Source organism: Corvus cornix, chromosome 2 (assembly GCF_000738735.6).
Source record: "Corvus cornix cornix isolate S_Up_H32 chromosome 2, ASM73873v5, whole genome shotgun sequence".
In the NCBI taxonomy this organism is placed as follows: domain Eukaryota; kingdom Metazoa; phylum Chordata; class Aves; order Passeriformes; family Corvidae; genus Corvus; species Corvus cornix.
Genome location: NC_046333.1, coordinates 113,832,784 through 113,860,646, shown reverse-complemented (window position 1 = coordinate 113,860,646; position 27,863 = coordinate 113,832,784). Strand labels below are relative to the sequence as shown.

General features: G+C 35.9%; 1 protein-coding gene across 2 annotated transcripts in view; it reads left to right on the top strand.

Moving 5' to 3' along the window:
* Nucleotides 1-27,863, top strand: part of RB1CC1 (RB1 inducible coiled-coil 1) — a 68,646-nt gene that overhangs the window by 1,578 nt on the left and 39,205 nt on the right. For both annotated transcript variants that reach the window (XM_039548477.1, XM_039548476.1), the window contains exons 2-6: nucleotides 11,390-11,508; nucleotides 13,357-13,484; nucleotides 15,894-16,020; nucleotides 16,284-16,454; nucleotides 26,938-27,140. In XM_039548477.1, the coding sequence (XP_039404411.1) occupies nucleotides 13,414-13,484; nucleotides 15,894-16,020; nucleotides 16,284-16,454; nucleotides 26,938-27,140 (572 nt within the window). In that variant the 5' untranslated portion in view covers nucleotides 11,390-11,508; nucleotides 13,357-13,413. The remainder of the gene's footprint in view (nucleotides 1-11,389; nucleotides 11,509-13,356; nucleotides 13,485-15,893; nucleotides 16,021-16,283; nucleotides 16,455-26,937; nucleotides 27,141-27,863) is intronic.

The window sequence follows — 27,863 nt, the reverse complement described above, 5'->3', positions numbered from 1 at the left end:
TGCACATTTATGGTATATGTAAGTTATGAATTTTAAGAATATTTAGTATGTAGTACCTTGGGAAATTTTTAAAAGATGAAGCACATGAAGAAAGGGCCTTACTGTTTTCTGGTGGTCTAATACAACCATTTGTGCCAAGAAGCAAATATTAACAAGAAAGAATTTAGGTATTCTAACATCATTAAGTTTAGTTTAAAGTGTGCAGAGGATATATCTGTACTTACTCTAAATGCTGCCTGGAACTCAATACGGCTTTATTTTATTATGTTGAGAGTAGTAAAGAAAATGACTTACTGAAGAACACATGGTAAGGGTCTTTAGAGCTGTGCCAGTTTTAGAGCTGGAAATACAAACGGGATCTTTTGGGATAATCCATTATTGTAAGATAGACCTAACTGTGCTTTGAAAGTGCATTTTTGGAAGTACATTGTTGTTGTGCACTTTGTAAAAGTAGCTGTGTGTTTTGTAGATTGTAAAGTAGCAATCTATCTTAGCTTTAATTGTTCTAGACTTGTGCTCAGCACAGATTTGGGTTAGTAGTTTCTGAGATCCTGTTTAAGGGACTGTCTCTCCCATGTCAGGTTACTATATTTATAATTAGAAGTGTACGCAGCAGATTTGTGCTCTGACTGGAGAAGAGGGCAAGGGTTATTTTGAGGTCTTTTGTGATGTCCGTTTAAAAAAACTGTGTGTCCCTGCATGTTGTCTGAACACAGCTGTTACATAGCCTTGCAGAAGCTAAGGTGGCAAACATAATTTCTAGACTGAACTTCAGTTATTTTGGTTAAATAGGGGATGGAGTGTATGTTGGGAATAAGGGAGTAGCACATGCTGATTTGTTGTTTTTGATAAGAGAGTGGCAGTTACAGTGGGATCACTGGAAAGAATTTTTCTGTATGTTATCAGTGTGTCCTTAAGTCTTTATTTGCTTTTAAACTAGCAGTTGCTTTCTGTGAAAAACTGGCTTAGAGTGATGTAAGGATCTTAAGACTTATATTGCACAGGATGGGTTCATTAGCACGTTGCGGTAAAGTGAAAACAAGAAGTTAAAATGAAAAACTATAGTGTGCTTACCCAATTGTCACACGAGCCACTTCAGTCATTTGGATAGTGCCCAAACAGTCATGTGTTTCCTTCTGCATTTGCGATATTGCTCAAAAAAGTTATGCTCCTGATTTTTGGTCCACAGCTCAATGACATTATATGAACAGTTTCTGAAGATGAGGAGGGGACAAAAAAAATACCTTAATAAAGAAATACCTTACTGCTTTCAAGGAGCCTATTAATAGCTAGCATTCTGATGCAAAGTTGTTAATCAGTATTACTGAGTAGCAAACACTTAATTACAAGATGCCAACTTACATAATACTATTGTATTATACTGCAGGATTGATACCAAACAGGCAAAAAAAAATCATTAATATGTAAATTACTAATTTAATTGCAAGAATTAGATCTGTTTTCTAGCTGATTTGCCAGACTAATGATTTTGGTGTACAAGTTGAAAGATCTCACATGAACTGTGTGTTGTAAAAGCCTATAGCACAATTAATGGTGATAAAGAAATGGCTAGCAGTTATTTTTGTGAGCTAATTAACATTCTGTGGTTACTGAGAAAGTCACTTGTCTATTTATGAGTTAATTCGTAGTGCAGATCCACTCTTTATTTAGTTTTAATTTAAATTTCAGTTTTTTTTAATGTAGTTCAGTTGAAAGGCAAGGTGGAAGACGTCATAGCCATGTATCAGCTCTTTCTATCCTTTCTATTTGTAAGCAGGGTTGGAAGTGGATATACTTTGTGTTTTCTAATAGGATTCAAGCGTAACTAAATTGTTAATAATACATGAATAATATTTCAATACCAATTATTGGAAGCTGTCAGTAGAAATATCAAAACAAATTTATTGATACCGCATTTACATTCATTTTACATTTACATTGAGACGGGGCTGGTCAGGGCAATGCTTGCTTGTCTTCTGTCCATCTCCAGGTGTGTATTTTCCTTTTGTTGTTCAGGTTTGCAGTCCATGGTTCTGTGCTCAAACTACGAGCTCAAGCAACAGCTCAGTGTAGCTTTTTATGTTGATCCAAGATGTTGACACTTTCTTTTGGGAACAGATTTTGCAGCTGGGCCTGCTGTCTTTATCGCATCAAGGTGAAATGATTATGGTGTGCTATATATAAAGCTCTAGTAGTTTGTGCATCTAAAAAATAAGCTGTGGTAGAATGTGATAGCCTGTTTTCTATGAATAAGTACAAAAAAGGCTTGTTTGAGGGCTGTATGAATTTCTTTCTGACCTGTGTTGATTACTTGTTGGTGGAAAGTGAAATGTAAAACTGCTTTGTTGACTAGTTGGGTTCCAAATGTCCTGCATCTGTCTTGCTGTGTAATGCTGTAGGATCAATGAGAAGAACGGTGTGTGAATATTTGAGAGCAGCTCTGCCTAAGTAATGTTCTAATGGGTTTTTAACTGACTTCAGAACATGGTTTTATTTTCTCTTTATAAAATAGCTCATGTTTTCTTACCTCTTAAGACTTTCTTTTGAAACAGTATTTTTGCTTTTTCAGGAGAATAGGAAAGCTGTGGTGGCAATAATGAAATTGTGTGTTCAGTATTTCAATTGCATGTTGCTTTTATTTGGAGGGATTAGGTGGAACTAGTATCTGTATGATACATCAATCTTCATTATTTTTCTTGAAGATGTTTGACAGGCCAGTATGTTGTTTTCATTTTGAACAGATTGAAAACAGTATGTATTTTAGAGGTAGAATGCAGTATTGAAGAACTAATTATAGGAAAAGTTTTACTTACATCATGGATTCAAAAAATCATACCACCCTTAGCAAAGCTAAAATACAAATTCTATAAGAATTGCACTTTGCTGAGGTCTGATTTTTGAATGTTTGAGGTAGCTGTTTCTAAATTCCCAAATTCTATTTTGATTTAGTGTTCAGTTTATCTTTTAAATGACTTATCTGCCTTTTTTTTTTTCTATGATTGAACATGTAATAATGCTCTTTTGTGTTGTAGGTATAGCTGCAGTACTTTTTGCTCTTTATTATTTGAATGGTGTTTTTTTCCTAGTATTGCAGGGACTTTCAATGTCAGTGGTTTATCTCAAACTTTGAGTTTGTTGATGCCAAGTAGCTGTGCTGGTATGTCAAAAGCCTGAAGATTTTACCCTTATTTATTGTAGTTGGCTTAGGATAAACAGTTCATACTGACAAAATGGTGCTTTTATTTATATAGTTTTTCTTCCATCCTCCACAGTGTGTATTTTTATTAAATTCAGATGAAGTGAAGATGCTTATATAAGATTATATTGTGTAACAGTACTAGAAGCTCTCTTCTAATACATTGTGCTTATGCTATATTGTAAGTGTTCTACTAGTAAATTCAAGCTGACTTCTCTATTTAAAAATATTCTTTGCAAGTACTCGTGTTGTCTACTGATTGAAAGAGACTTGATTCTCACCCTGTGAATGGTTTGAAAATATGACTCAAAATTCTCAGTTCTGTCTGAATGAAGGGGGGGAGGGGTAATGTGTATGCCTTTTTATATGAAAGGCTTGGTAGTAAAATACCTATGAATTTTGAAAAGCAAGTGTATTGTAACAACATTTTCACATGCATATTATGGCTCTAAACAGGACAATCAGGCTTCAGTAAGCCAGGAGTATAGTTGTAATACCTCAGTTGTTGTAAGTTGTGTTTTTCTTTGTCTTTCTTGGGGTTTCTTTGGTGGTTGTATAGCTCTTTAGTTGGTAACACCGTATAAAAGAATTTATCAGTGCACATTGTTAGTTGTTTTAAACTACCAAAGATTTATATTCCAGAAAGGTAAAGAAGGGCAGATGAAAATTAGAACTAACACCTTCTTGAGATTAGAGACAATTTAATATTCTTCAAACAATCCTGCAGCTTTTCTTATTTCTCAGCACATTGCTGTTATCTTCTTTCAAACTGATGCCAATAGAGATCCAAAGGTGATTCGTAAATATGTCATATCCAAAAAGAGTAATAGACTGATCTGAGAAGAATCTAGACATTTCTGAATATGTATTCCTAGGGAGACTGGGGGTTATATCAGCGCTGCATCTTGCTGTTGGTCATTTACTTACCTCTTTCAAATACCCCTGGAAAGAAAAGAATGTTGATAAATAGGAGGAGGTTGGTAGATGACATGTGAATTATAAGTAACTTCAAAAGGAGAAATTTGGTAAATTCCATCTTTAGATCATGAAAGTTCAAATACTAATTTTATAACTAATATAGGATAAGAAAAATTTGAAACAAGTTTGGATGTTGCAAATCAATTGAACAGTTTACCAAGACAGTAGTGGATTTCCTTATTACTAGAAAACTTTAATGGTGTTTGAAAATCTGATTGCTTATGAATAGAAATTAAGGAAGAACCTGTGACTTTTATGTAGGCAGTCAGAATAAATCACGAGGATCTTTACTTGCCTTACATTTCATTATTGTCAATCTTTTACTCTCTTTTCCATCTGTAGTGTTTTCATTCCTATAAAGTAAATGCCAGTTAATCAGTCTGTGTTTTCATCTTTTGAATAGTTCTGGCCAAGATTCTTCTTTTTTTCACATAAAAGAAAAAAAAAGTTGTAGCATTAGGATGTTGTATCTGAAGAGGGAAGAACAGGGGAAATGGCCTCCTAGACTATATTTTGAGAAAATCTGTCCTCAGTTGCATCTGTAGTAATTGCAAATTTTTATGTTATTTTAGCCTGCTTTTAAGAGGGTACTAGTTTGGGTTTTTTTACTAGGTTTCCATTTCCAAGAGGGGATCTGTTAGTAACTGAGGATGGCACGGGCAGTTAGAAATGTGAATTATGCCTTCTGAAAATTTTCACTTGTCGTCTTGAATGATGGTTGTGATGTTGAGTATCCTCTGTATTCATTGGCCTCTTTCCAGTCATAATTGAAGTGTAGCAGTTTGTGGAGTTGTGTAATGAACCTGGTCACGGAACCAATTTGAGCTATCAGGATCCTGGGGAAGCATGCTGTTTCTAACTTAATGCAGCAAAGTAATCCAGTTTATTCCATAGAAATATGGATAGTTGCATCACTGAAAGTTGGTGCAGGGAAAGGTGCAGAAGAACTGGCTGAGGAAAGGGATTCATAAGACTGGTGCTCTTTCTGTTAGCAGAGTTTGTGGCCTTGGTTAATCAGAGAGAGTTAGTGGAAGAGCGTTGGTGCTGACTTGTCTGAGTTGGGCATAAGAAAGAATAGACTTTGTTTTCTGTTTCTTGCAGAATTGTTTGCAAACACTGGAAGATTTTACATGCTAATTATTTTAAAGAGTATGTGCCTACAGGAAGAACCTTCCCACCATTATGGAATCAGTCAGTAACTTGAATAAAACCACCTGAAGCTCCACGTCCCTGAGAGCACCAATCTTTGCAAAGAGAATGTATTATCTCTGTAATTCAAGGGAGGCTTGTACTCCACAAATGCTTTGAAATGGCAAAATTATACATTAAAAAAAGAAAAATCTGACAAAACCTTCAGTTAACTTTGTCAAAAACTTAAGGCGCAGACAGCTGTGGAAAGGCTTGTTTCCATCAATTAAAAACAAAAAGAGGAAAGAAAGAGAAGGGATACTTCTACAGGCTGTGGGCTGTTTCCTAGCAATAAGGTTGTCAGAAATCCTGGGTTGGTTTCCTGACTTGTACCTGTTAACTGAGGCACAGAAGTTTTACTTTCTGTCGTGCAAGAGATGTGGAGTTTTGAAAAATGTGGTAAAATTGTATTTACTGTTGGAAGAGGAGAACTTTTGTCTGATCTGTTACTTGGATTGTGTTTTGGCAGCTCCTCAAATCAGTGAAAACAGCAATGTAAATAGATGCTAACCATCAGATCTGAAGCTTTATAATCATGTCCATATGGAATCATGACACAGTGCCTGAAAATGTGCTTGTTGTCTCATGAACATGTTTGAAACTATCGCATTCCTAGAATTCACAGTGTAAATTTTGTCTGAACTTGTGAGAAGCTGCATTGTTTTGGGCCACACCGATTTCAAAGCTACTCTTTCATGCACAGTGTTTTCTTGCCTACCCAGATGCATTTGCTTTTGATCTGCTCTTTTGCCCTTGATGTTGTTGAGGATCTCTGAAGGCATTGCAGCACCTACTTAGCTGAATGAGGAGCTTCCATGTAATTCAGAGTTGTAGGAGCAACTCTGAATATGATGGCTGTATGTAACTGAAATACTAGGTTAGTATTATATAAAATTATTCATCTTAAAGGAGGGGAAGGGGGGAAAAGCCTCTTAGACTATGAAATACTGAATTAGTGACTTTTGAAATTCCTCTTTAGTGAATGGAGAAGTAGAAGCTTAGGAATGTGTCCTGGTTGCTCTGTGGGATTGCAGCTCGGCTCTTGGGTTGAGTGGAAAAGCTGACCAGCAGCTGAGTTTGAGAGCTGTTAGGATCACAGTGACTGTTGGAGATGCTGTAATTAAGTAACCGCCTCTGTGCCTGATGCACATCTCAACACAGTATAAATAGAGCTCCAGATGGCACCTTACAGATGTCAGGGATTGACAGCCTTTCTTTAAGACTACAGTGTGGCTTGAACATGAGGTTTATAGGCTTTGATATAAGGTGGTAATGGGAGATAGGATCTCTACCTGCAGTAATATATCTCTGTGATTAAATGTGGTCTTCTTGGTAAATTTATTTTGGAGGAGTAGGGGAATTAAATTATTCTCTGCAACTGGGTCAGGAGGAGCTCACTCATCACACAGCTTAGGTTTTTTTCCTAATTATTATTTTTTAGTTTTTCTTTTAAGTTTTTAGAGTGCCTTTTAAAACATATTTCCTTTCAACAGTTGGCTATCCAGAAAATGGTATGCATTTGCATATGTATTTTAGAAACATAGCCATTTCTGTTGCATAAAGCGTTACTAAAGAATGTGTGCCCTTACAATGGGGTCATTATTTCTATTCTTCTGATGGTGGTAGTAGTAATGTTTCGCAAAATTTAGGTATTTCTGGTTAGATGCATTGGATGCAGTATTGAAGAAAGCTTCTCGAAGCCTGCTTTTGGAGACGATCTTACAACTAATGTGAAGAAAGGTGTTAGTTGCATTAAATTCAGCTTCAGTTTCTATTTTCATTTTCCTTTGATTTATGTGCTATAAAATACTCAGCTTTTGGGGTCTGCAAGTTGGAGCAAAAGAGCATTTTTTGAAAGGGACACTTGAAAATAAAAACAAAGGAAGTGGATGTAGAAGGCAGGTTTAGAGAAGAAAACAAAATTAATTGTAGGGAATATTCTGCACTGGTCTTGTACCTTTGTCTATTATACATATGCCTAAGTTGAGGTGAAGCAGGAAATGCTGCTCTGAAAGGTGAAATCACAGGAACTGCAGCATCTCAAAGGCAAACCTTAAGATTTGTGGTATGGAAATGAAGCACCATTTAATAACATGCTAATGTGCTCTGAAGTTGACTCCAGCTCGAGAGGTAATAAAGGTATATTAGCCTTGAGGGGAGATGCTACCCAGATAAGATACTCAGTGAATGAGGAATAGCACTTGAGTCTTTTTAAGCATGTCACAGGCTTGTCAGCCTTTGCCTCAGATGAATTGCCCTTTCGACAGGCAGAAATTCTGGTGGTGTCCTGTAAGACTCCTGACCGTGGTAATTGGGGGTAACATTTATGACTCATATTGGAGACGCTGTTACCTGTAGTGTAGCCTCAGTGCCTCTGCACTAAGGGAAGTGAAACTTCTGTATCAGCAGCGCACAGGTGATGATCCCACAGAGCTATGTGAATGTCTAATAGCAGTGTGAAAATGCAGGCACTGTGTGAACAGACTTGCCTTGATCTGATAGTTTAGCTAGTTCTGTCTACTTTCAGTCTTTTTTTGACTTGGAGATACACACAGGACAAAAAGAGTTTGGGCCTCTTGGTTCTATCTGACCTGGCAGGTGAAGCGTTGATAAGTATCACACTTAGCATACAGATGTGGAGCAGCACTTCCCTGCTCTTCCCTGGGTACAAGAAGCAAGGTACCTTATACTGTTTGTGTTGGTGTTGTGGATGGCATTTTACACCACTGAGTTTAAAGGAAAGCCATTACTTTGGCATGGTTCATTTTAAATTCTATGGTATTAAAGAAAAATTTGTCAATATCTTTGCTCAAGTTTAGTTTGTAATCCAGATTATAAAGGAAGTCTGGGAATTGAGATGTCAGAAGCATGAGTGTGAACAATTAAGATAATACAGAGGGAACTTAAAAGACTAAAGTGAGGTTGATGAATGTCCTATTAAACCCAAACAGCATAAATGTTGATTTCTTTGTCCTCCTCTGAATGCCATGATTCAGTGTTTGAGTTTGTGAAGTTCTTGAAGTTGTTCCATGAAACAATGGAACAGTCAGCATTAGGTAATTAGGAGCAGGGATTTTGCACTTAAGGGCAGAAATGGATGGTTAATGTACCCATAGGATTATTTGTGGAGTGCTGTGAAACCTGTGATGCCTGTGCTGTAATGATGAAAAGGAAGGGTCCATAAATAGATATTAGTTTCCTTCTAGAGATGTAACAATGAGCGTGTTCTGAACTGAGATACATCTCAATACTTGTAAACGTGTTGAAAGTATTGATCAACACTGACTTCAAAAGTAGTTGGTTGTTGAAGAGTTTATATTATATAGAAAAAGATTGCAGTAATTGCGTTGCAATGTAAATGCAGTGTAGAGCAGTGAAATATATATTACAACCAGCACAATGTATTCATCGCTGATTTTGGTGGTTTATTAGCTAATGTGACAATATACTTATTCTCAATTATGGAAACTTTTTATACTTTGTGCCATTCTTACATTTTTATAATCTCATTTATTTTCTTGTATTTATGCCTACTATATTCTGTTTGCTCTGGCAGCTGTTACAGAAAGTTTCAAATGTTCAGCTATTTTTTAAAATTAAATTATTGATAATTCGTGGCAGTTGGTCAGAGAGACTTCTATCCCATAATGAGAAGGATCTAGCATGGATCTAGTGCTGCAAGTTACACAGTTTAAACAAATAATCGGGGTGGACTAGTCATTTGTTGTCTTTTTTCATTACATAGGTAGCAGCTCTGTCTTTAGTAGCTGTCAGATTGTGTAGTTGTTCAACCTCTATTAAGATGAATTAAAAAAATTTCAGCAAAAAAACCTTTGAAACTTGTAACACTCCATAAAAGTTTAAAGCTAAAAATAAATAAAGCCTGAAATTCTCCTAATGGCCTGTTCTGGTAATAAAAACAGAAGAAGAATAAAATGTGTTTGGATATATTCTGTTGAAGCTTGATGGTGTGACTTTTGCTCCAGGATTGCATTAAGAGTTTGTGTTACTGCTGGATGATAACAATATTCTGGAATATTGGGAACAAAGGCCAATTCGTGATGTGTGGCTGACCTTGCCTGTAATAGTCTGCAATAACCTGACCTTTGAAAGAAAAGAAACTTAGGTAACTGTGGTAGGTTTTCATGTATACATACCCTCTGTAACTTACCTTTCACTTTGAACACAATCAGACAGATTTTGTCCAGACATGCAAGACTAGGGAGAGCTCTCAAAATTAATGTTTTTCCAATGTTGTGAAGATGGACAGCTGGAGAGAGGCAGTTGATGTAGTTCCTGCTGAAGGGAGGGAGGGCTGCAGTATGTCTTTGTTGGGTATCAGTGAATCTTGCAGGGGCGGCTGTTGTTCAAGGCATGTATTCTATGGAACCTTGCTTTACATGATTCCTCTCTTCCTGAAAGTGTTCGCTGAAATTTGTAACAATCTTGAGAGTGGGTGAATTTTGTGGAATTCTGTGAATTCTACATTCTTTTTTTTTTTTTTTCCTTTCCCAAAGAGTAATCTAATACAAATTTGTCCTGCCTGTGTCATTGTAGTTCTTTTCCCCCAGCATTGTTTGATGAAATGTTGAGAAACAACACTTGCTTTTTGTCTTCTTAATGGTTGCAAAGGAGTTACAAGACAGAGATTGTGTTGTGTTCCTAGTTTGTGGCAGAAGTGTTTCAGTAGTTTCATGTTAATGTGCATTACTTTGATCTAAAGGAAGTATTCATAAATTCATTTTGCTCAAGTACAACTGTTGACTGCTGATAGCTAAACTGGAGGAGGACACTTTAATTACAATTTTTCTTGTGGTAGCACTTAAACACATTGGTTATTTCCCTTTTATTGTACCTTTGCTTCTGATAAAATGTTATGTGTGCATTTTGCATAGGAGTGAAGAGGGAGGGGACAAAAGGGAGGAAAAGAATTCTTCTGTTCCATGACCATAAAATGATTATTTCCTTTATTACAAGGTTTTCAAATATGGAATGGAGTGTTTTTGATTGTCTGTAGTAGCATAGGTTGTATAAAATGGTTTACATGTTCTAATGGTTTTCAGGCTTCAGCAAGCCTATTTTTAGTAATGGATTATCACCCTTTATAGTGCCCGATCATCTTCTCAGAAGCTTGCTAGGGCATTAACATGATAGAAATAATGTTTGTTTGCAGTTTGGAGTTTGTGCACTGGCTTCACTGCCCTGAGCCCAATAGCTCATCAGCATGTTCTTTGCCAAGGCTCCTTCTCCTTTGGCACTGCTACTTAACTGAAGACAGTTAAAATGAACTAGGGTAGCCTAAAAAGGTCGCCTTTGCTGATCTGACTCATTTTGGTTGTTGTAGTTTCCATTGTAGTTTAAAAAGTAGTTCTGGGAGAGAAGCCCCTGGCAAAGATGCAGTGACAAGCAGCTGGGAATCTTCAGGTTATTTTAAAAAAAAAAAAAAAAAAAATAGAATAAATAAATCTAACACATGTTTTGAAAGTAGGTGAATGGCTTAGCAAAATAGGTTACCTTGTTTCAGGTAAGGAAGGTGATACTGATTCCTGAAGGAATCTGTGGGAGACAGCTGCAGAATAGGACTCTTCATTCAACGGCAGTAGCGTGTATGTCTTTTAATGCTGGAGTTTCATAGATAAATTGCCTTGTTAAGACTTTCTCTATTGCTCTCAGCATCGCCACGTCAACATTCTGCATCAGTTCTGAAAAATAATTTCGGTTAATGGAAAAGCAAACATTTCTTTATAGCGAACTAAATTTCTCTCCTTGTAAACACTCAAAAGTATGATTAGTAGTTATTTTAAACAAAATTGATGAGCGAAAGTATTCAGATGTATAGCAGTTCTGGGCAGACTTGTGACTGGATAGCATTATTAATTAACAAAACCCCAAACAATTACCACATAATTATTCTTCTGGCATTAACATACACTGATTTCTGTATTAGATGCAATTATGGCCATAAACCCCTGACATTTTAATAATAACTTTTTACTAATAATTGCATTCTGTATCCTTTCTTTGCAGATTTTCTCTGGCTTTGAACAGCCATGCTACTCTGTTGCCAAAAATCAAGTAAAGCGAATGTGCGCAGTTACTCTCCTCTTGAATTTGAAGAAGGCGGTAGCTCTGTATAGTGCCTGAAGGTAATTCTTTCTTTGCCTGAAGTTAAAAAGTTAGAGACTCCTGATGTATGGCAGATGCTGTTATAAATATTGTTGATCTTAATAATGTTTCTTCTTTCTGTGTTTTTGTTAGGTTTAGTGTTATGGTTTGGATGGGTAAATGCTTAATTAAAATTTTACTTCATGTATGTGTTGGGCACATTCTCTCTCAAATACCACTTTAGCTTTGGTAGTAATGTTCATATGAAAACTAGGTATTATATAAGCCTTTTACTATGTTTAGATGTAAAAGAGAGAATTTATTAATAAAATAAGGAACTTTTAGCTTGTTCTTGGTGTTCAGCAGTTTTTATCTATCTAATAATTTAGTTTATAGAGTATATTCTCCTTTTTCTGATACAAAAGGAAGCTGGTGCCACTGAGTACAGTAGAGTTCAGGTGCAAGGACAACAAAACTCTTCAGATCAAATTATTTAACTGGTCCTTTTTTATTTGATGTAGTTCTGTTTCTGAAGCCTTGTTGTGGAAATGAATGATTTAACTAGGACTATAATGAATGCTTGAAAAGTGTGAGGGTAGCTGCTCTCTTGTAAGAAAACTCTTACGACTTTCTGGAATAAATATTCTGATAAAACCTCTCCCCCCTACTCATATTAATGGGGTGTTTGTTATTTTTCTCTGTGGTTTGTAAATTTTTCTATGTGTAGGCAAAGACATAAATGCAAATTCAGACTAATGTTCGAGTAATATGATTAGCTGTGTAGACCCTGTATGTGTGTCTTATTAATACTACAAAGAAAGACGGACAACTTATATTACCTGTGTAGTAATTTAATCCAAAAAAGTCATTTTTACAATGATATAAGAATATTGCTTAGTGGCTAAAACTTACAGCTTAACTTTTCATCATTCCTTCCACAAAAAATTCAGGTTATTAGTGACTGCAGTGCTAGTTGTATTTCTGCAGCAGCTTTGGTAGTGTGGTGGAAATTACTCATAAGCTTCCTAGCTCCTAAGGAGGAGAAGAGAAAAAGGCTCAGAATTATGGAGTACTTAAGTGATAAAATCTCAAATTAAGTCTCAGTGTTTTATGAGGCAGGTTAATATTTTTCATCTGTCACATACACTGGAAAAACACGTGCATAGAGTCACTCGTCCATGGTCTTGTAGGGCACAGGACTGAAAATGTGTGTTGACCTGCACGTTCTTGCTTGAATGCTTCATATTTGCTATCAGTAACAAAGAAAGGAGCTACTGATTTAGCTAATGCTGATAACAGGAAAAAAAAAATTTAAAGCTATTACTTACTGTAGAGAAATACAAAAAGGAATTTTGCCTTCTTTCTTTTCTTTGGTTTTTTTTTTTTTTTTTGGGTTGTTGCCAATGATTTAATTTCTGAGTGAAAAAGTATGGACAGGGATAGTAGTGAGCAGATAGACTTAGTGGCTGTAAGTTGAGGAATTAATAGATTGTGCTGCTGTTTGTAAAATCTAGAAAAGATGTCTGGAAATTACTATCTGGGGCTTTAAAAAGGTATTTCATAGTTGAGAAAAGCCAGGTAATGATCTGGGATGATGGCTTCTGCAATTGGAAGTCATATTTTCTTATTTTTTTCTAATTTAGTTTCTTTTATTCTTCTCAGTGTATATTCTCACATGTTCTCCTAACTGTCTGTACATGCAGAGACTTACCCTGCTCATGTTTCTGGCTAGAGGAACAACATCTCTGTCTTTGGAAGTGAATAAAGAACTGTGGAATGTGAGCACTGATGTATTCACCCACTATATATCTGAAAGTGTGTTTTCAAAAGCATGTGTCTTGTCTTTTTCATGATTCCTGTGAAACTAACGCTTGAAATTTTTGTTTCAGTTTCTAAATGATTTTAGCAGTGGAAGTTACAAACTTCAGAGATCTAAAGAAATCATCATGAAGCTATATGTATTTTTGGTCAACACTGGAACTACCCTTACGTTTGATACTGAACTTGCTGTACAAAAGTAAGAGAGTCAATTAATTGTATATTGTTTAAATTTAAAAAGTATGTATATTTGTTATATATTAAATATTTGACAGATATTAGGTTGGTTTTTTTAGTATGTCAGTGCAGTTTTCTTCTAGGTTATCCTGTATTTGAGTGAATTTTGGTGGTTGTTTTCTTCATTTTTTTTGTGATTAGCATTTTCAATGCCTTGCCAGGTGACTGTGTGTGCAATTCCATGAAAGAGTAGAGAAGTTATTTACTTTCTGGGTCAGTGGCAGAGGCTGACCTGCTCCTGTTGAATCTGGTGTTGTGTTTGGTGCTTTTTGAAAGAACTGTCAGAATGACTTCAGATCTTTTGTGCCCTTTTATTGAATAGTGTTTTTATTTGGGATTTCTCTATAAATGGTTTATTTTTTACTGTCTGGCATCATAGAGGAAGTTCTGCAGGTTGTTCTTTCTCTTGTCAGTACACTCATCCTGAAGAAAATGTGTGCTCTGGAATGTTTTTAGATTGGATCCTAAAGAATTGGCATGAAGGTTTTTGTCGCATGTTTTAGATGGGTAGAAGTGGATTCTGTCCTATGTTGTAAGGCTCCAGACTGTTTTAGATGATTTTATTTGTAAAATATGAACTCCTGAGTGCCCAACTACCTGAAGCGTGATCAGTGTTAGAGGATCATGCTGAAGTCCCAACAAGTTTACTGTTTGTATTTTTTTTTTTCACTGCATACTAAAAGCATCTTGCAAATGTACAGATGCTTTTAGAGAGGTTTGTATTGTATTCTTTTTCATTATTCTCATGTGCAAGACATCTTGGGGGTAGCAAGAGCCAAGCTCACCTGCTGTTTTCATATTCTATCAGTGATGAATATGTTGCAAGTAATTGGGCATAAAAGATTTCTACCATGGATTTTGTTCTCAAATCCATTGTTTCCTTTCTCCTGAACTCCTGTTTGTAATTTTCATGAGTGAAAAAGACTAGAGTGTTTTAGTGTGCTCTTCTCTAAAGCTAGATGAAAGTCAGGGTATTACTGAGCATGAAATAGTATTTCAGCCATTCTGTTTCTACTGTGTCCTTTATATATGTGCCCACACCCCTATAAGCTGTCTGATACATTTAGACATTACATTTCTAAATCATGGTGAGTGAGGTGCAGCATCAAAGCTGCGATGCCAGGCTCCTAATAATCTGTTATGGGCCCACTTTTTGCTCAGTTGGGTTCTTTTTTGGAAGCTGTCCAACAACTGAACCACACAAAATCAAAGACTCTTCAGTCGAACAGTTTAACTGCTTATTCTGTATATCTGTACATACAGACTTGCTCTTTCTAGTTCTAACTTTCTTGGGTTCTTCGCCTGTCTCTTTGTACATGGACAGGCCAAGCTACCTTCCTAAAGACTGTGGAGGTGATAGGTGAATGGTTACTGTAACACAGCTAGCAAGTACAAGCTTGTGCTTGTGAGAGGTTTGTAATGAATCACAGAATTTATGATGTCATGCTGAATCATGGTTGCTTTAAATAACAGATCTTTATGATCTTTTTCAAGTAACAGTAACACTGTTAAATTTCCTGCTAGTTACATCAAAACTATTGATGCTTATATTATTCAATTCATACTCAGAAGCTTTTTTTCTGCCTTTGCACAGGTGCTACCACAGTGTGTTATGTTAGCTGGTGTCAGTAACTGGATCAGATTAGTAAATTCTCATTTACTTTGCTGTTTACGTGTGTTAATGACACAGTCTAGAACTGCCTAAAATAGGCAGTAAAGTGAAGATGTCAGCTAGAATTGAATGTTTAAGGCTGTTGAATTAAAACCAGGGATGGTCTATTGATATACTGTTTCTATGTTAAAGTCTGTGATGTTTATATTAATTTGTTGCAGGTATATCGATTGTTAAGTTTCCTGTTATTGTAAGTCCTTTACTGCATTTCATGTACAGTAAATCAGCCAGAGTTTATTAGGTGAAATTGTGCTTATGCATAACGAAGTGTTAATAGTCTTGTCTTCTAGGGCTTTAGCAAGTCAGCTGTTTGGTCATAAAGTATAAATTCAACAAACACAATATGACTTCTACAGCTGTTACCCTAAATGCTTGGTGTGACTTAATCCAGAATTTCAGCATGGTAACAGATCTTGGAAGAAATGTTGCTGGTGACTTATCAGCAATGCAGAGGCTGTTTTCTTTTAGCTGGTAGCTTATTAGCTGCATATCCAGAATGCAACACATTACAGCACTTTAGAAATATGTCATTGTGCAGAATGAAAATGTTTCTTTTAAAAATGTTCTACTCTGACACAGACAGGTCACCTGTGTCTCTTACAGAAATACCTAAAATGAGAGAGAAAAGTAATCTGATAGCATCATCTTCTCTTCCCTTTTTTTTTTTTTTTTTTTTTTTTTTTTTTTTTTTTTTTTTAGTGTGGCTGATCTGAAACATGCAATTCAAACAAAGTACAAGATTGCCATTCAGCACCAAGTACTGGTTGTCAATGGAGGAGAGTGTATGGCACCAGACAGAAGAGTGTGTAGTTACAGTGCTGGAACAGTAAGTGCATGCTGCATTCTTAGCCTAAACTGTCATTTATAGGGGAAGAAAAAGATTTATTACTAAGGGATTTTTAAGTATTTTTCTGTAGTGTGTTGCTTGCTGGATTTCTTTGATTTGAGAAACAATGTTTATATAGTCAGCTTATAAATGTAGATTTTAACTTGTTCTCAAGACATGTTACCCACATGAGGAAATCATTGATGGTTCAACAGTGAGTTGCCTTTACTCAGTGTTTGGTTTCCTTTCCTTTTTGAGTGTAGGACACCAACCCAATTTTTTTATTCAACAAAGAAATGATCTTGTGTGAACGTCCACCAGCTATCCCCAAAACCACATTTTCAGCAGAGAATGAGATGGAATTGAAAGTAGAAGAATCTCTTATGATGCCTGCAGTGTTTCATACAGTAGCATCACGAACACAGCTTGCTGTGGTAAGTAGATTGTTACTGTATTTGCACACCAAAGGAAAATATGTCAGAGGGACAGCTTGATGTAAAATACGAAATAGTTTCTTCAAAAGGCAGTAAGAATGGTGTATTAGTGGTGATGTATTCTTCAGAGGCTTTGTCTCAGAGTTTCAAGGTAAATTTTGAAATGTGCTTGCTTCTTCAGCATGTTCAGAGCTTCTTTCAAAACTGTAGTGTAAGACATCTTTTGGATGTATATGTTTGCAGCATTTGCAAAACAAAAGCAATCGGGTTGCTTTGGACCATGCTTCAGTGCACTGCCTTATTTTCAGTGTCCTCAGTCTACCTCAACTGGAAGTGAGAAAAGTAACTTTGGAAATGTTGTTAACTCAAGTAGAAAATTTAACGGTATAATTCTTAAAAGCACCGTGCCAAACTTCTGTTTCATGATATATGTCTAAACAACTGGTGAGGAATTAATAAAACGAAACTTCTTCCTAAAATTCAGGTTGCCTATTATTGAATACTGCCTTTTCCTTGCATATTGCATATATTTACTTGCAAAGTGATCAGAATTCCAATTTGGTTATTTCTGTGTTGTTTTGATAGGGAAAACTCGCTCCCTGCAAGATGGCCAGTAAGATACCAAGTATGCATGCAGTAAAAACCAGATGCATGTTCATGACACTGACAATGCCTTCAGTAGCTGGACTGATTGTGTTTCTTTGTTAAAAACTCTCCTAATAGTCTTTTCAAATTTTACATTTAAATGGATTAAATATTTTTCATATCTCTAAAGATTTTTTAAGCTTCCGTTGGCTGGCAGCAGAATACTTATGTGGAGCACTTCACACAAAATGAATAGTGATACATTTTTTGTCTGGTAATAAAATTTCTTCATTTCAGTGACAACTTTAATGCAGTCCAGAAGAACATGTAGCACTTGAAGTGGCTGGGGTTTAATACTGTACAGTAGAATTCAGAGAAAAATGTTAAGTGTTGGATGTAGAACAGGGATTTTGGTTTCTTTCTTGGCGTTCTGGCCTGTCAGAAGGGAGGAAGTTCTCCAGAATACTATGACCTTGATGTACTGTCTGATTTAAGGCAAGAATTGAGTCCAGTAGACTTTTTCTCTCTCCCCCACCTGTTGACAGTTACAGCTGACTTTGTAAATAGGACCCTGAGTTATTAGGTGTCTGTGAATCATATGACTGTCATATAGAGAAGAGTGGATATCAATGTGAATTCAGCTAAGGAGTAGGAGGTTTTCAGTTGTGCTCTGTGAAGAGTGTGAGGGTTCTGATTTTACCAGCTGAAACTGAAAGTACTTTAAAGCCATTTTTTGTGAAGTATTAAGAGGAGGTTATAAAAGTAAGCAAGACTGATTGCTTCTAAATACTTAACATTGATTTGATATGAAGGGAGACTGTAGTAATTGCTATAGTCTTTGTGTTTTGTTGAGGGTTATGGAAGGGAAAGGTGATGGTAGTCTCGTTTCTCACCGTTATTTTATCTGGTTTCTCTATTCCATGCCCTGTTTTCTGGTCTTAGATTCTTAATTTGGCTTTCAGTTTGGTAAAATTACTATACAATGATGGAACTTATTTAATCCCTCTGGAGTAAGCTTTTTTTATTCCAGGGGTTTTATAAAAAATACTCCTATTTAGACTTGAAAAGAATTGTTGGTACTGGCTAATCTTCCCCCTTTGATTCTGATGATTGTATTAATATGCAGAGCATGCAAGTTTATTGTAGTGTTTATGCTTTTAAATATGTTATTTAGATCTTTACTGGCTCATTCTGGTGGCAGGTCTGTAATACTATTAATATTACGCTACAGACTGGAAAGTTTATATAGAGAGAGTGATCTTGAGTTTGATTTGCAAGAAGAAAATAAATCTTTCCATACTTAATGTCACCTATTAGTATTAGTGCAGGACTGGGGGAAGCAGGGGGAGGAATTCTCTTTAAACATGGATCCAAGTAAAATGGAGGTTTTATTATAGCCTGCAGATTATTTTCAGGAAGATTATTATTTGTTCCCCACTTTTGACAGTTCTTCCCTGCTTGTAAAATGGCTATAGTGATGGTATTTGTTTTCTCATGAAAAACTTGGAAATTTATTTAAAGATTAAATAGGTAGTAATATTCGTAAATCTGATTCACCTTTGCATGCACAGTTAATTTTATCCAAGATTTTAAATGTTCTAAAGCCATAGGCTCTGTGTTAGGCTGTGAAAATGAACTGAGTACTTCTCTGGGATGTCAGGGGACTGACAAATCTGTCATATGTGATGAAAGACTAGTAAATATTCTGTTGTGATTTTTAGATGTACCAAGGTGTGAAAACTGGATAAAGAAGTAGTGCAGTATTGTACTGAGGTAGTTTTTCTTGATGCCTGCTTGAAGCATATTGAGGGAGGACTGGGAACGTGGTTAAAGCATTAATCGTCTCCAAGGTACACCATAAGCCTCTTGCCTGGGAGGAGGAAAGAACATGGGATATTAATCCTTTTCAGAATCAGTTAAGATCTGGAGAGAGCTAGAAAGGCTCTGAACCTCTGTAGTTGTGTGATTGATGCATCCAAAGCCACACTGACAGTACTGTATGGGAGAGTTTCTGCAAAATAGACATTAAAAATCCAAGCTTTGTCTTTTTATTAATTCTAGAGAAATGGTAACCTGCTTCACCAGAAAAGCAGAATGGCAGTACTTGATAATGGAGAGGTTTTTGCCTGTGGTAATTATTTAGAGTATTTTAATTAATTAAATTTGATTACTTAATATTTACTACTATTACAGGTGCTACTACACGATGATAATGTTGAGTAGTAGGAAAATAAAGGTTTCATTCTAAATTATTGCTCATGAACAACAAGAAGTAGTGATGTGTAACTTTGTAAAAATAGGGGAGAATATTTGGTAGCTATTGCTTTTTATTTAAGCTGGTATCTGCTCTGCCCAGAGGCTATAGGATATGATCTGTAAAATCAGACTTGATAAGAAATTGTAAACATACAGTGATATATGGGTTCTAATTTTTTTCTTCACAATGAAAGTAGTTCTAGAGCTTCCTTTAGCAAGTATTTTTATGAATCTGTGCCATTGTGGCCTCTCCATCATTTTTTCTCTGTCTAAACTTGATCATTATTGACTTAAACTATGCTTTTGCTTTCTGCATTTTTTTTCCCCCCATAATCTGCTGTTACTACTCAGGTATAACTAGAAGTTGTGTTTTAGTTCTTAGTGGAGGTCCTGGCATTCTTATGGCCTGTTGCATATATATTTGTAGGGTATAAGTATATGTAAAAGCAGCCATTTTTCCCCCGGTAAAACTAATTTCTTTGACTTACAGGTAGCCTTTTTTTAGATTTCATAACTCCCAACCAAAAATCATTCCTGTGGGGAACTTACCTTGTGTTTGGTTTTCCATGGTACTGTGTTTGTCATATCAAGATACATCCATTTTCTATTTCTTTTTATTTTCGTGATTTTAACATCTATTACAGATTTTCTTGTTCCTGTTCACTACCCGTGATCTCATTATGTTGAATTCACAGTATAAAGATTAGGTAGCTTTAAAGAAGCTACATCTGTTCCTTAACTCGTTCCTTTACCATCTAAACTGAAATTCTTGCCACAGGCTTTGTCATTTGCAGTATGATGTCTGTGTTTATATGTTTTTTAAAAAGCTCAGTTAAATCAACTTTCTAAGCCTGTTTTAATTTTATGGCTTGGTATTCTGGTTTTCCTTGGGCTAAAAACTTACCTTTGAGATCTCTGCCTGAAGGGTTCCAGGTTGCCTTTTTACAGCTAGCCTGGTCTCCCATCTTTCTTGCAGTTTAGCAGTTCTGGCCTTGAGCTGCAGTATGTAGACAGTGAGGTGCACACAATGTGTGCAAAAAGTTTCATGCACACCAGCTGAGAAGACAAGCTGTTCTCTACACAGTATGTTGTGCAATAAGCGGTGTCATGTCAGTCTTGTCTAATCTTGTGGTCTTGTAACACCACTGCTTAAAATGATTCCTGGTAGTTTAGCCTTTAGGAAAGGATTATTTATTATTCTTTTTTTAGTGATATAACTGAAGTTCCCACGTCATTTGTCCCAGAGGGATATTGAAAACTTGGACTTTTGTTAGTGGGTATGTTTCACATCTCATGGGATGCTGCTGCTGTCATGATCAAACTGTCAGTTCCTGTCAGTTCTTCTTTGAGAAGTGGAAATGAGGATGAGAAACTGTGTGGTCATTTCATTTGGTTGTGTAAAACCACAGTTGTAGTCATAGTACATAGTCATAGATTCTTGGTTTAGTTTCAAACACTTCAGATATTTAAGCCAAGAAGTATAGTCATGCTTCCTGAAAGCTGTGGATCTACTATTTAGAGAAATGCTCTTTTCTACTAGAAAATTGCTTTGAGACTCTCTGGAAAGAGTTACTTTAAAATACGAATATTCTTCAAGGTGTGTAGTGTTTGAAACAATTGTGTGGCCAAATTAATTTTGGCTAAATTATTTGTCTGTTACGGTATGCCTCAGTGGCAGGGAGGAGAAGAGAGATCCAACAGGCAGAAATTGTGCAGCAAGATTGATTTATTTAATTATTTTACAAACTCTTTTATAGACATTTTTCTTCATAGTCTAATTGGTCAAAGGATCAGCCACCCCTTGGGGTGATTGGCTAAAATCCTAAAACATCTGTTGTCAAAATATTTTTCTACTGTAGCATAAACAAAGCTTTGCAAGGTCGCAGGTGTTCATAGTTTATAGAACACTGCTAATATCTTCTGTGAGAGAGAAAAGTAGCTCACGGGACTGGAAAGAAACAAGAAAAATTCCTGCTAGCAGCAATATTGTATCCACAATTTGTCTAATAGTCAGACACACTTGTGGCTCCTCCAAAGAAGTCCAAATTTCTCTGTAACTCAGGTTAGTGATCAGTCTCAATCTTTTAAAGTAATTGAGCTGGGTAGTATGGAGTAGGTTTTAGTTTATCGGTATAATGAAAGATCTACTCTAAGGCAGATCTTTCTAAATGCTACTCTAGCATTTTGTTTGCCCTTTGTAACTGAACTTTAGATCAAGCTTTTAAAAAATTGATCTGACAGAAAAGAGTTGGGTGATTTGGAATCAAGCTAGTGGAAGTTAACACTTATACCATGGTTTGACTCCCTGACTGTGGTGGTTTATGTCACTTCTCAGTACGTTTTGTGATGGTAAATTCTGTCACTTGACTTCTCCAAACCTACTTGTAATATCAGAGAGAAATGGTGAAAGTAATACTGAAGAAAGTCATTAAGCTGTGACTAACAAAATAACTTTTTCTGTATTATGCTGGTGAAATAAGTATGTTTACGTAGGAAATAAGTCGTGAACTGTGTGGACAAATATCCAAAGGATGCAGTCACCAAAAATGACCGATATTAAAGAATTATGGAATAATTGGCTGTCTACTGACAGGAGACAAATTGAAATATCAGTCTCCTTTACAGTGAAGTTAACTGCTCCAATTATAAGTTTTAAAACTGAAATCTTGAAGTGTGTCTTAATCTAATAGCTTCACTGATGTTTTAGCTGTGTATGCATTAAGATAATGGTCTTGGTTACTAGTTTTGGTAAATAAGGTAACAGTTCCTTGTTGTGAAAGTGTTTATCTGCGGTTACAGTGTATGAGTTTGTGGAATTTTACTTTTAAGGATCATTTTTATTGGTCTGAGGTTGATTTTTATGGTGATTGAAACCTGTAAGGGAGTCCCTTTTACAGAGTTTCAGACACATGGCAGTAGAGGACTTTGATGACTTATTTCCTTCTACCACAGGGTTTTAGAGAATGGAAAGAACCCTGCATTTCCTGAGAACTTTTGTTCTTTAGAGGTAAGTCCAAAGACCACTTAAGACAACAGACCCTTGTCAAATTTTGCTCATTCAGATGAGCAGAATTACGACAGTAGGATGCAAAGTCTTGAAATTGATCCTAAACACTTCACCAGTTAATTTCTGCATTAGATAAAACATACTTTGTTGCTTCTACTGATTTTTGGTTGAAACCTAGAAAACAGAATTAATTATAATCAGAAGAATTGCCTGAATTTAAGTTGTGGTTCTCAAACGAAATAATTCAACTAAACACTCTGTTACAATACTCAACCAAAGATTAAAGCATTCTGGTGGCCCTGTGGATTTCTTGAAAAATTGGGTAGGGAAGATGTTGCCTTTATTTACTCTTCAGCATAACAGCAAGTGGGGATTAGTCTGGGTCTCGGTACTCTTATCCTGGTAGTGGTGCTCTTTTAGGTACTCATTCCAGCAGTGCAGTGAAGTGGTTGGTGTTCTAGATATGCTGCTGTAGGCCACTAGGATGAATGTAGCCCTACAAGGCAACTGAAGTTAACTTTTGTGCTCTGTGAACCATTGGGTGTCTGCCAGTAAGACTTGAGTGCGTCTGTGAACAGTCAATGACAAAAGCAAGCCTGTTGTTAGGCAGGCTTCATTTTCTGCGCTGGAGCTGGCAACCTTACTGAGAAGCGTTAAAACATATGTTGGATTGCAGGCCTTTACTTCTGTGCCTGACATAATTCGGTTTTTAGAATTTATTCGTTTAGCAGAGAGCTGCTTAATTCTTTCCTGCATAGAGCCATACAGTTATATAAAATTTATAGGTCTAGATCCTTCTAAAGTGGCTGGAGATCTCTCACAAAAATGTTGTCTATGGATTTAGACAGCAGGTAGAAGGAAAAAACTACATCACCTGAAGCTTTATTTCAGAAGTGATGGAAAGATAAGAAAGGTGCATTTGTGTAGCTTTTAATTTCATAACTTTAAAGAAAAAAGTTAAAGTTAAGTTACACAGGTATTCCAAAGGAAACAAAACAACTTTTCTGCTTTGTTTTCTTGCTGCATGCTTTCACATTTTGAAAGCAGGGTTGACTAAAACAAAACAAATAAAATACGGGTTTAACATAGTGTTCTTGTTGTATGCACTGGTATCTGCTTAGTATAGTCTAAGACTGAAACAGTTCTGGCACGTGGACAAATAGTTACTCCGTGTGGTTTGACCTTCATTAGAACCATCTGTGTGGAACCTCCTGAATTCAGAGTAATATTCTTTACTATTTGAATGTAATGAGCTTATTTCATGATATGGCTTAAGAAAGCAACATCAAAAGCAGTATTTGGTGTCTGTGGACTAATTGCATTCAGGTTCATCCATGCAGACGGAATTCTCTAGTTTTACTCCCACCAACTAGAGAGAATTTCCTTGGCACGTGTAAAAATAACTTTGAGAGGATGATAATATGGGATGCTGTTGTAGTACCTTGCATATGTGCCCTGAAATGTGTCTGTTCATTTGTACAATCTGATTTGCAGTCTATTAGCATATGGGTAACTTTGAAAACATGTTACCTGAAAAAAACTACGCTATTGAATTTTGATCTCAGAGTTAGCTCAGAAAAAAATATTTTTTCTCTGAGAGACAAAGTATGTTTCAATGCTTATGATTGAGATGATTTATGAGCAATATTTATGATGGCTTTCATAAGGGGATTTTTATTTTAATGTCCACATCTGCTGTGTATACCTTAAGAAGCTGCAGCTCATCTGACAGAGAATACCTGGTGGAATACTTAGATGGCATTGGGGTATTTTTATATAATAGTTCCTTTGGGCATGTATCTGTTTATATGAGAGATTCTGACACTTATTAGAATGTCCTTCTGTTACAAGGTTTCAAAAAAATTAACAAATATTAATTTGCTGCTCTGGGAAGTACTGTTGTTTGCTCTTGCTTTTCTAGGAGTCAGACTGCTGGGACAGGAGCTCCTGGTTTGGTTAAATATGAGTAAATTGCCACAGGTTAGACTCTCAGATACAGAGTGTCAGTGCTGGTTATCGGTTGTGTAACAAGTGATGTCAATTATGAGGATTTTTTTTTTTTATTCTACTTGCGACTTCTGTTTTGTGTTTGAAAGTTTTTATCTGGGGAAACAAGCTTGTTAAAACTAAAATGTTAAATTGGCAACACTTAGGTTCTGAAAGGAGTATCAAACATGATACATAATAAGGCTTCATAGGGCAGCTCTAACTTGTAACTTTTGACTTCTACTGTGAGCACAATAAATAGATCTAGCTGAAAAAGCAAACATTGCCCACTAGTTAAGAGTATGTCTCAGGATGGAAAGTTTGGTCATATGAAGCCTAGTGCATACTTCAACATGTTAAACATTTGATCTGTGCTGTGCTAAGTGAGGTTGTCCAAAGGAAAAATAGAACTGACAAAAACCTCTGCTCAGGGCTTTTAAAAAAACATCTGAGTCCAGTCTTTACTTTGCCTCGTTGATACTCATTTGGAGGAACTGCATAAAAGGATTTTGTGATTAGTTTTGATTTTGTAGGTGGCTCCTGCTGTTTTAAACTGTTTGAAACTAATGTGTGGTTTTGTATATGCTCTCACTTCTGGAACTGTGGCTGATAGTGGTTTGGAGTGGTATGGCTCCTCATTTGGAGGAAGGTTGACTTTGAGAAGATAGTAATTTTTATGAGTTGAAAGTCAAATGTTTGTGTATATTTCCAGGATGTGATTAGAATGCAACAGAGACATTCAGTTACCTTTTCAACTTCATTTTTTTGGTGTACTTTTTTGGTATATCCTAGGGTAAAACAGCCTGTCCTTTTGGTTCTTAGTATGATTACTGAGGAAGCAGTAATTCTGCTTTTTTTATATGCTGTGCAATTTGCCTTTGCATAACTTGTATATGAAGTGAATTTAAGAAAGTAAGAAATTGTTCAAGTTGTCAATATTGCATTGGTCAGCTTATGTACATTTAAATTTTATAGCCAAACTCCTCGGGATGGTCTGGAGAAACTGACTTGCAGATTTCAGCATTGTCTGGATACCATTCCAGTTGTGTTATTGGTTGATTTTTGACTTAGGAAGCGAGAGTTCCTGCAGCAATTAAAATAACCATTTTTTTCAAACTGGAAATCATCATTCTCGCATGCACACGAAGCTGCCAAAGTTCAGAAAACAAGACAAGTAACATCTTTACTACAAAGTGATAGGAGTTTGTAAGAGCAACTTCGGATTTCATTGGAGTTGCATATATAAGTATTTTGTATATTCACTGTTCATCTGCTTAGCTATCAGTAATTTGAAGGACAGTAGAATTTTGTCAAGCTGCTTGAAACAGGGCTTGGACTTCTGAAACAGGGAGGATGTTCATAACTTTCAGGTTTTATCAATATGAATTCTGAAATGTTTGTTTAAAATGTTTGTTTAAAATGCAGTTTAGTGGTTTATTTCAGAAGGTAAGTGTCGTTGGCCCCCAAATTTTTTTGAATGCGCATATATGCTGCTAACCATGTGTTCAGCAGCAAACGAATTCTGAAATACACAGGTGTGTTAGGTTTTTAACACTGCTCTCTCACTGTATTTTGTGTAACTTGTTTTTCCGTGCGTGGTTTTCTCACATGTATGATAGCACAGGAAAGTTGTGTTCAGTCCTGGTTTAAAAGTGTGCTCAACCTTCAAAAAGTGAAGACTTTTTTCTTGTAGGTTTGGTAGATACTAAAACCTAAAGTACAGGTATGCTCAGGAGTATATTTTCCTTGGAGTGTGTTATTGGTAAAGTTTTGAGCTTGAAGGATTTATTGCATGACTTTTGTTGTTATTTTTTGGTGTTTTAGTAGGTCCTTTGAGGGGAACAGCCTTTTACTTAAATTGCTAAACTTAAAATAGTTGCTCTTCCTACTAACTACAACTTCGGAATTGATTATAATGGGCATTGCAATATACTTTTAGTAAGATCTGGTAATTACCATATGTAGGTCTCTATTTTAACTTTGCCTAGTGCAGTGGTAAATTCTCACCCTCATATGGCAGTAAAATGCCTCTGTGTCATCCAGTACTTTAACAGAAAAACTTCCACATTGGTTTGCAGATGCCAAGTTTCAGGGTGTTTTAGAGTTTTGTGGACACTGTACTGCTGCTCATCATGTTTCATCTGGTTTATTAATCAATAGAAGACTTAAATTATTTGCCCTGCTGTTTCCTCATGCATCTCTTCTTGCATCTGATCCACCTGCACTTTTGCTGACTGTGCAGTTCATTGTCTTGTTCTGAGCTTCTGCTTGGCTCATCAAAAAGGTTCTCCTTATTGGACCTTGATTGTCAGTTTTTTCTATCATATTATTAGTACGAGGGTTATTATTCTTGTGTGTGTGCCCTGAGTATTTTATGTTAGCAGCATTTAATTAATTTTACAAGGTGGTTTTGGAACTACAGTTTTCACCTCTCTGTTTTGAAGATATTTCTCAATAAATAGTACTTGATTTTTTGTCATCTAATTAACTTCCTTTATTCTTAAATTAAAAAAGTTTGGTGTTTTTTTTTTTTTTGAAGTTTTAAGGTGTACAACTTTTGAGCTATCTAAATGTCATACTTTTTATGTTAAAATCTTCAATAAAGTTACAACAGTAGCTTGATTTGTATTTTGATGATTGTTTTTTCAGGAAATGTATGAGGTTGCCAAGAAGCTTTGCTCCTTTTGTGAAGGTCTTGTACATGATGAACATCTTCAGCATCAAGGCTGGGCTGCCATAATGGCCAACTTGGAAGACTGTACATACTCTTATCAAAAGCTGCTTTCCAAGTTTGAAAATGTGTATTCAAGCTATTTGCAGTCCATAGATGATATCAAATTGAAACTTACACAGTAGGTTTACTATTAAATTCATTCTTAATCTCCAAATTTACTCTATTTTAAACTTAGTTTTTTAAGTGTTTTATATCTGGTGCTTATTCTGATTAAACAAGCATGTGTTTGTTTGATTGTGTGTCATGGAGAATGTTCTTCTTGTTCTGTGCTAGTTACTTTTTTTAACTGACATTTTTCCTTTCATTTATCAGCACAAAGAAACCTGTATTGAATTATGTGGGAGATAAACTCATTAATGAACAGCTGCTTAAGAGCTGGAGTCATTCCAAATGTGCACTACAAAAAATGAGATAATAAATTTAGACATTAGAATTTTTAAGTACCTATTTACACTTTTGAATTAATTGATTTTTAATAACTTGAACTGATATTAAGAAGTACAATCTGTGTTGAAAATATGAAGTCATAACACAAACTTTTGAGTGAATTTGTATTCCTTTGAATGGGATGGGGGGCATGTATCTAGATATATATACTGTGTGTGTGTGTCTGTACTTGTGTCCTGCAAAGGACTGGGTGTTACTTCAAAGAAAATCTTTCACATCTTTGCACTATAGTGTTGTGGTGTTTCTATGAGTGCTTTTCTTTGCAGAATATACATAGATACTGGACACTTAAAAAAATAAACCATAAATATATTTTATCTGTAAAAAAACACCTTGAGCTTCATAGCTTTTACCAAATAGAAACTATTCAAATTCTGCAAAAGTAGTCAGACAG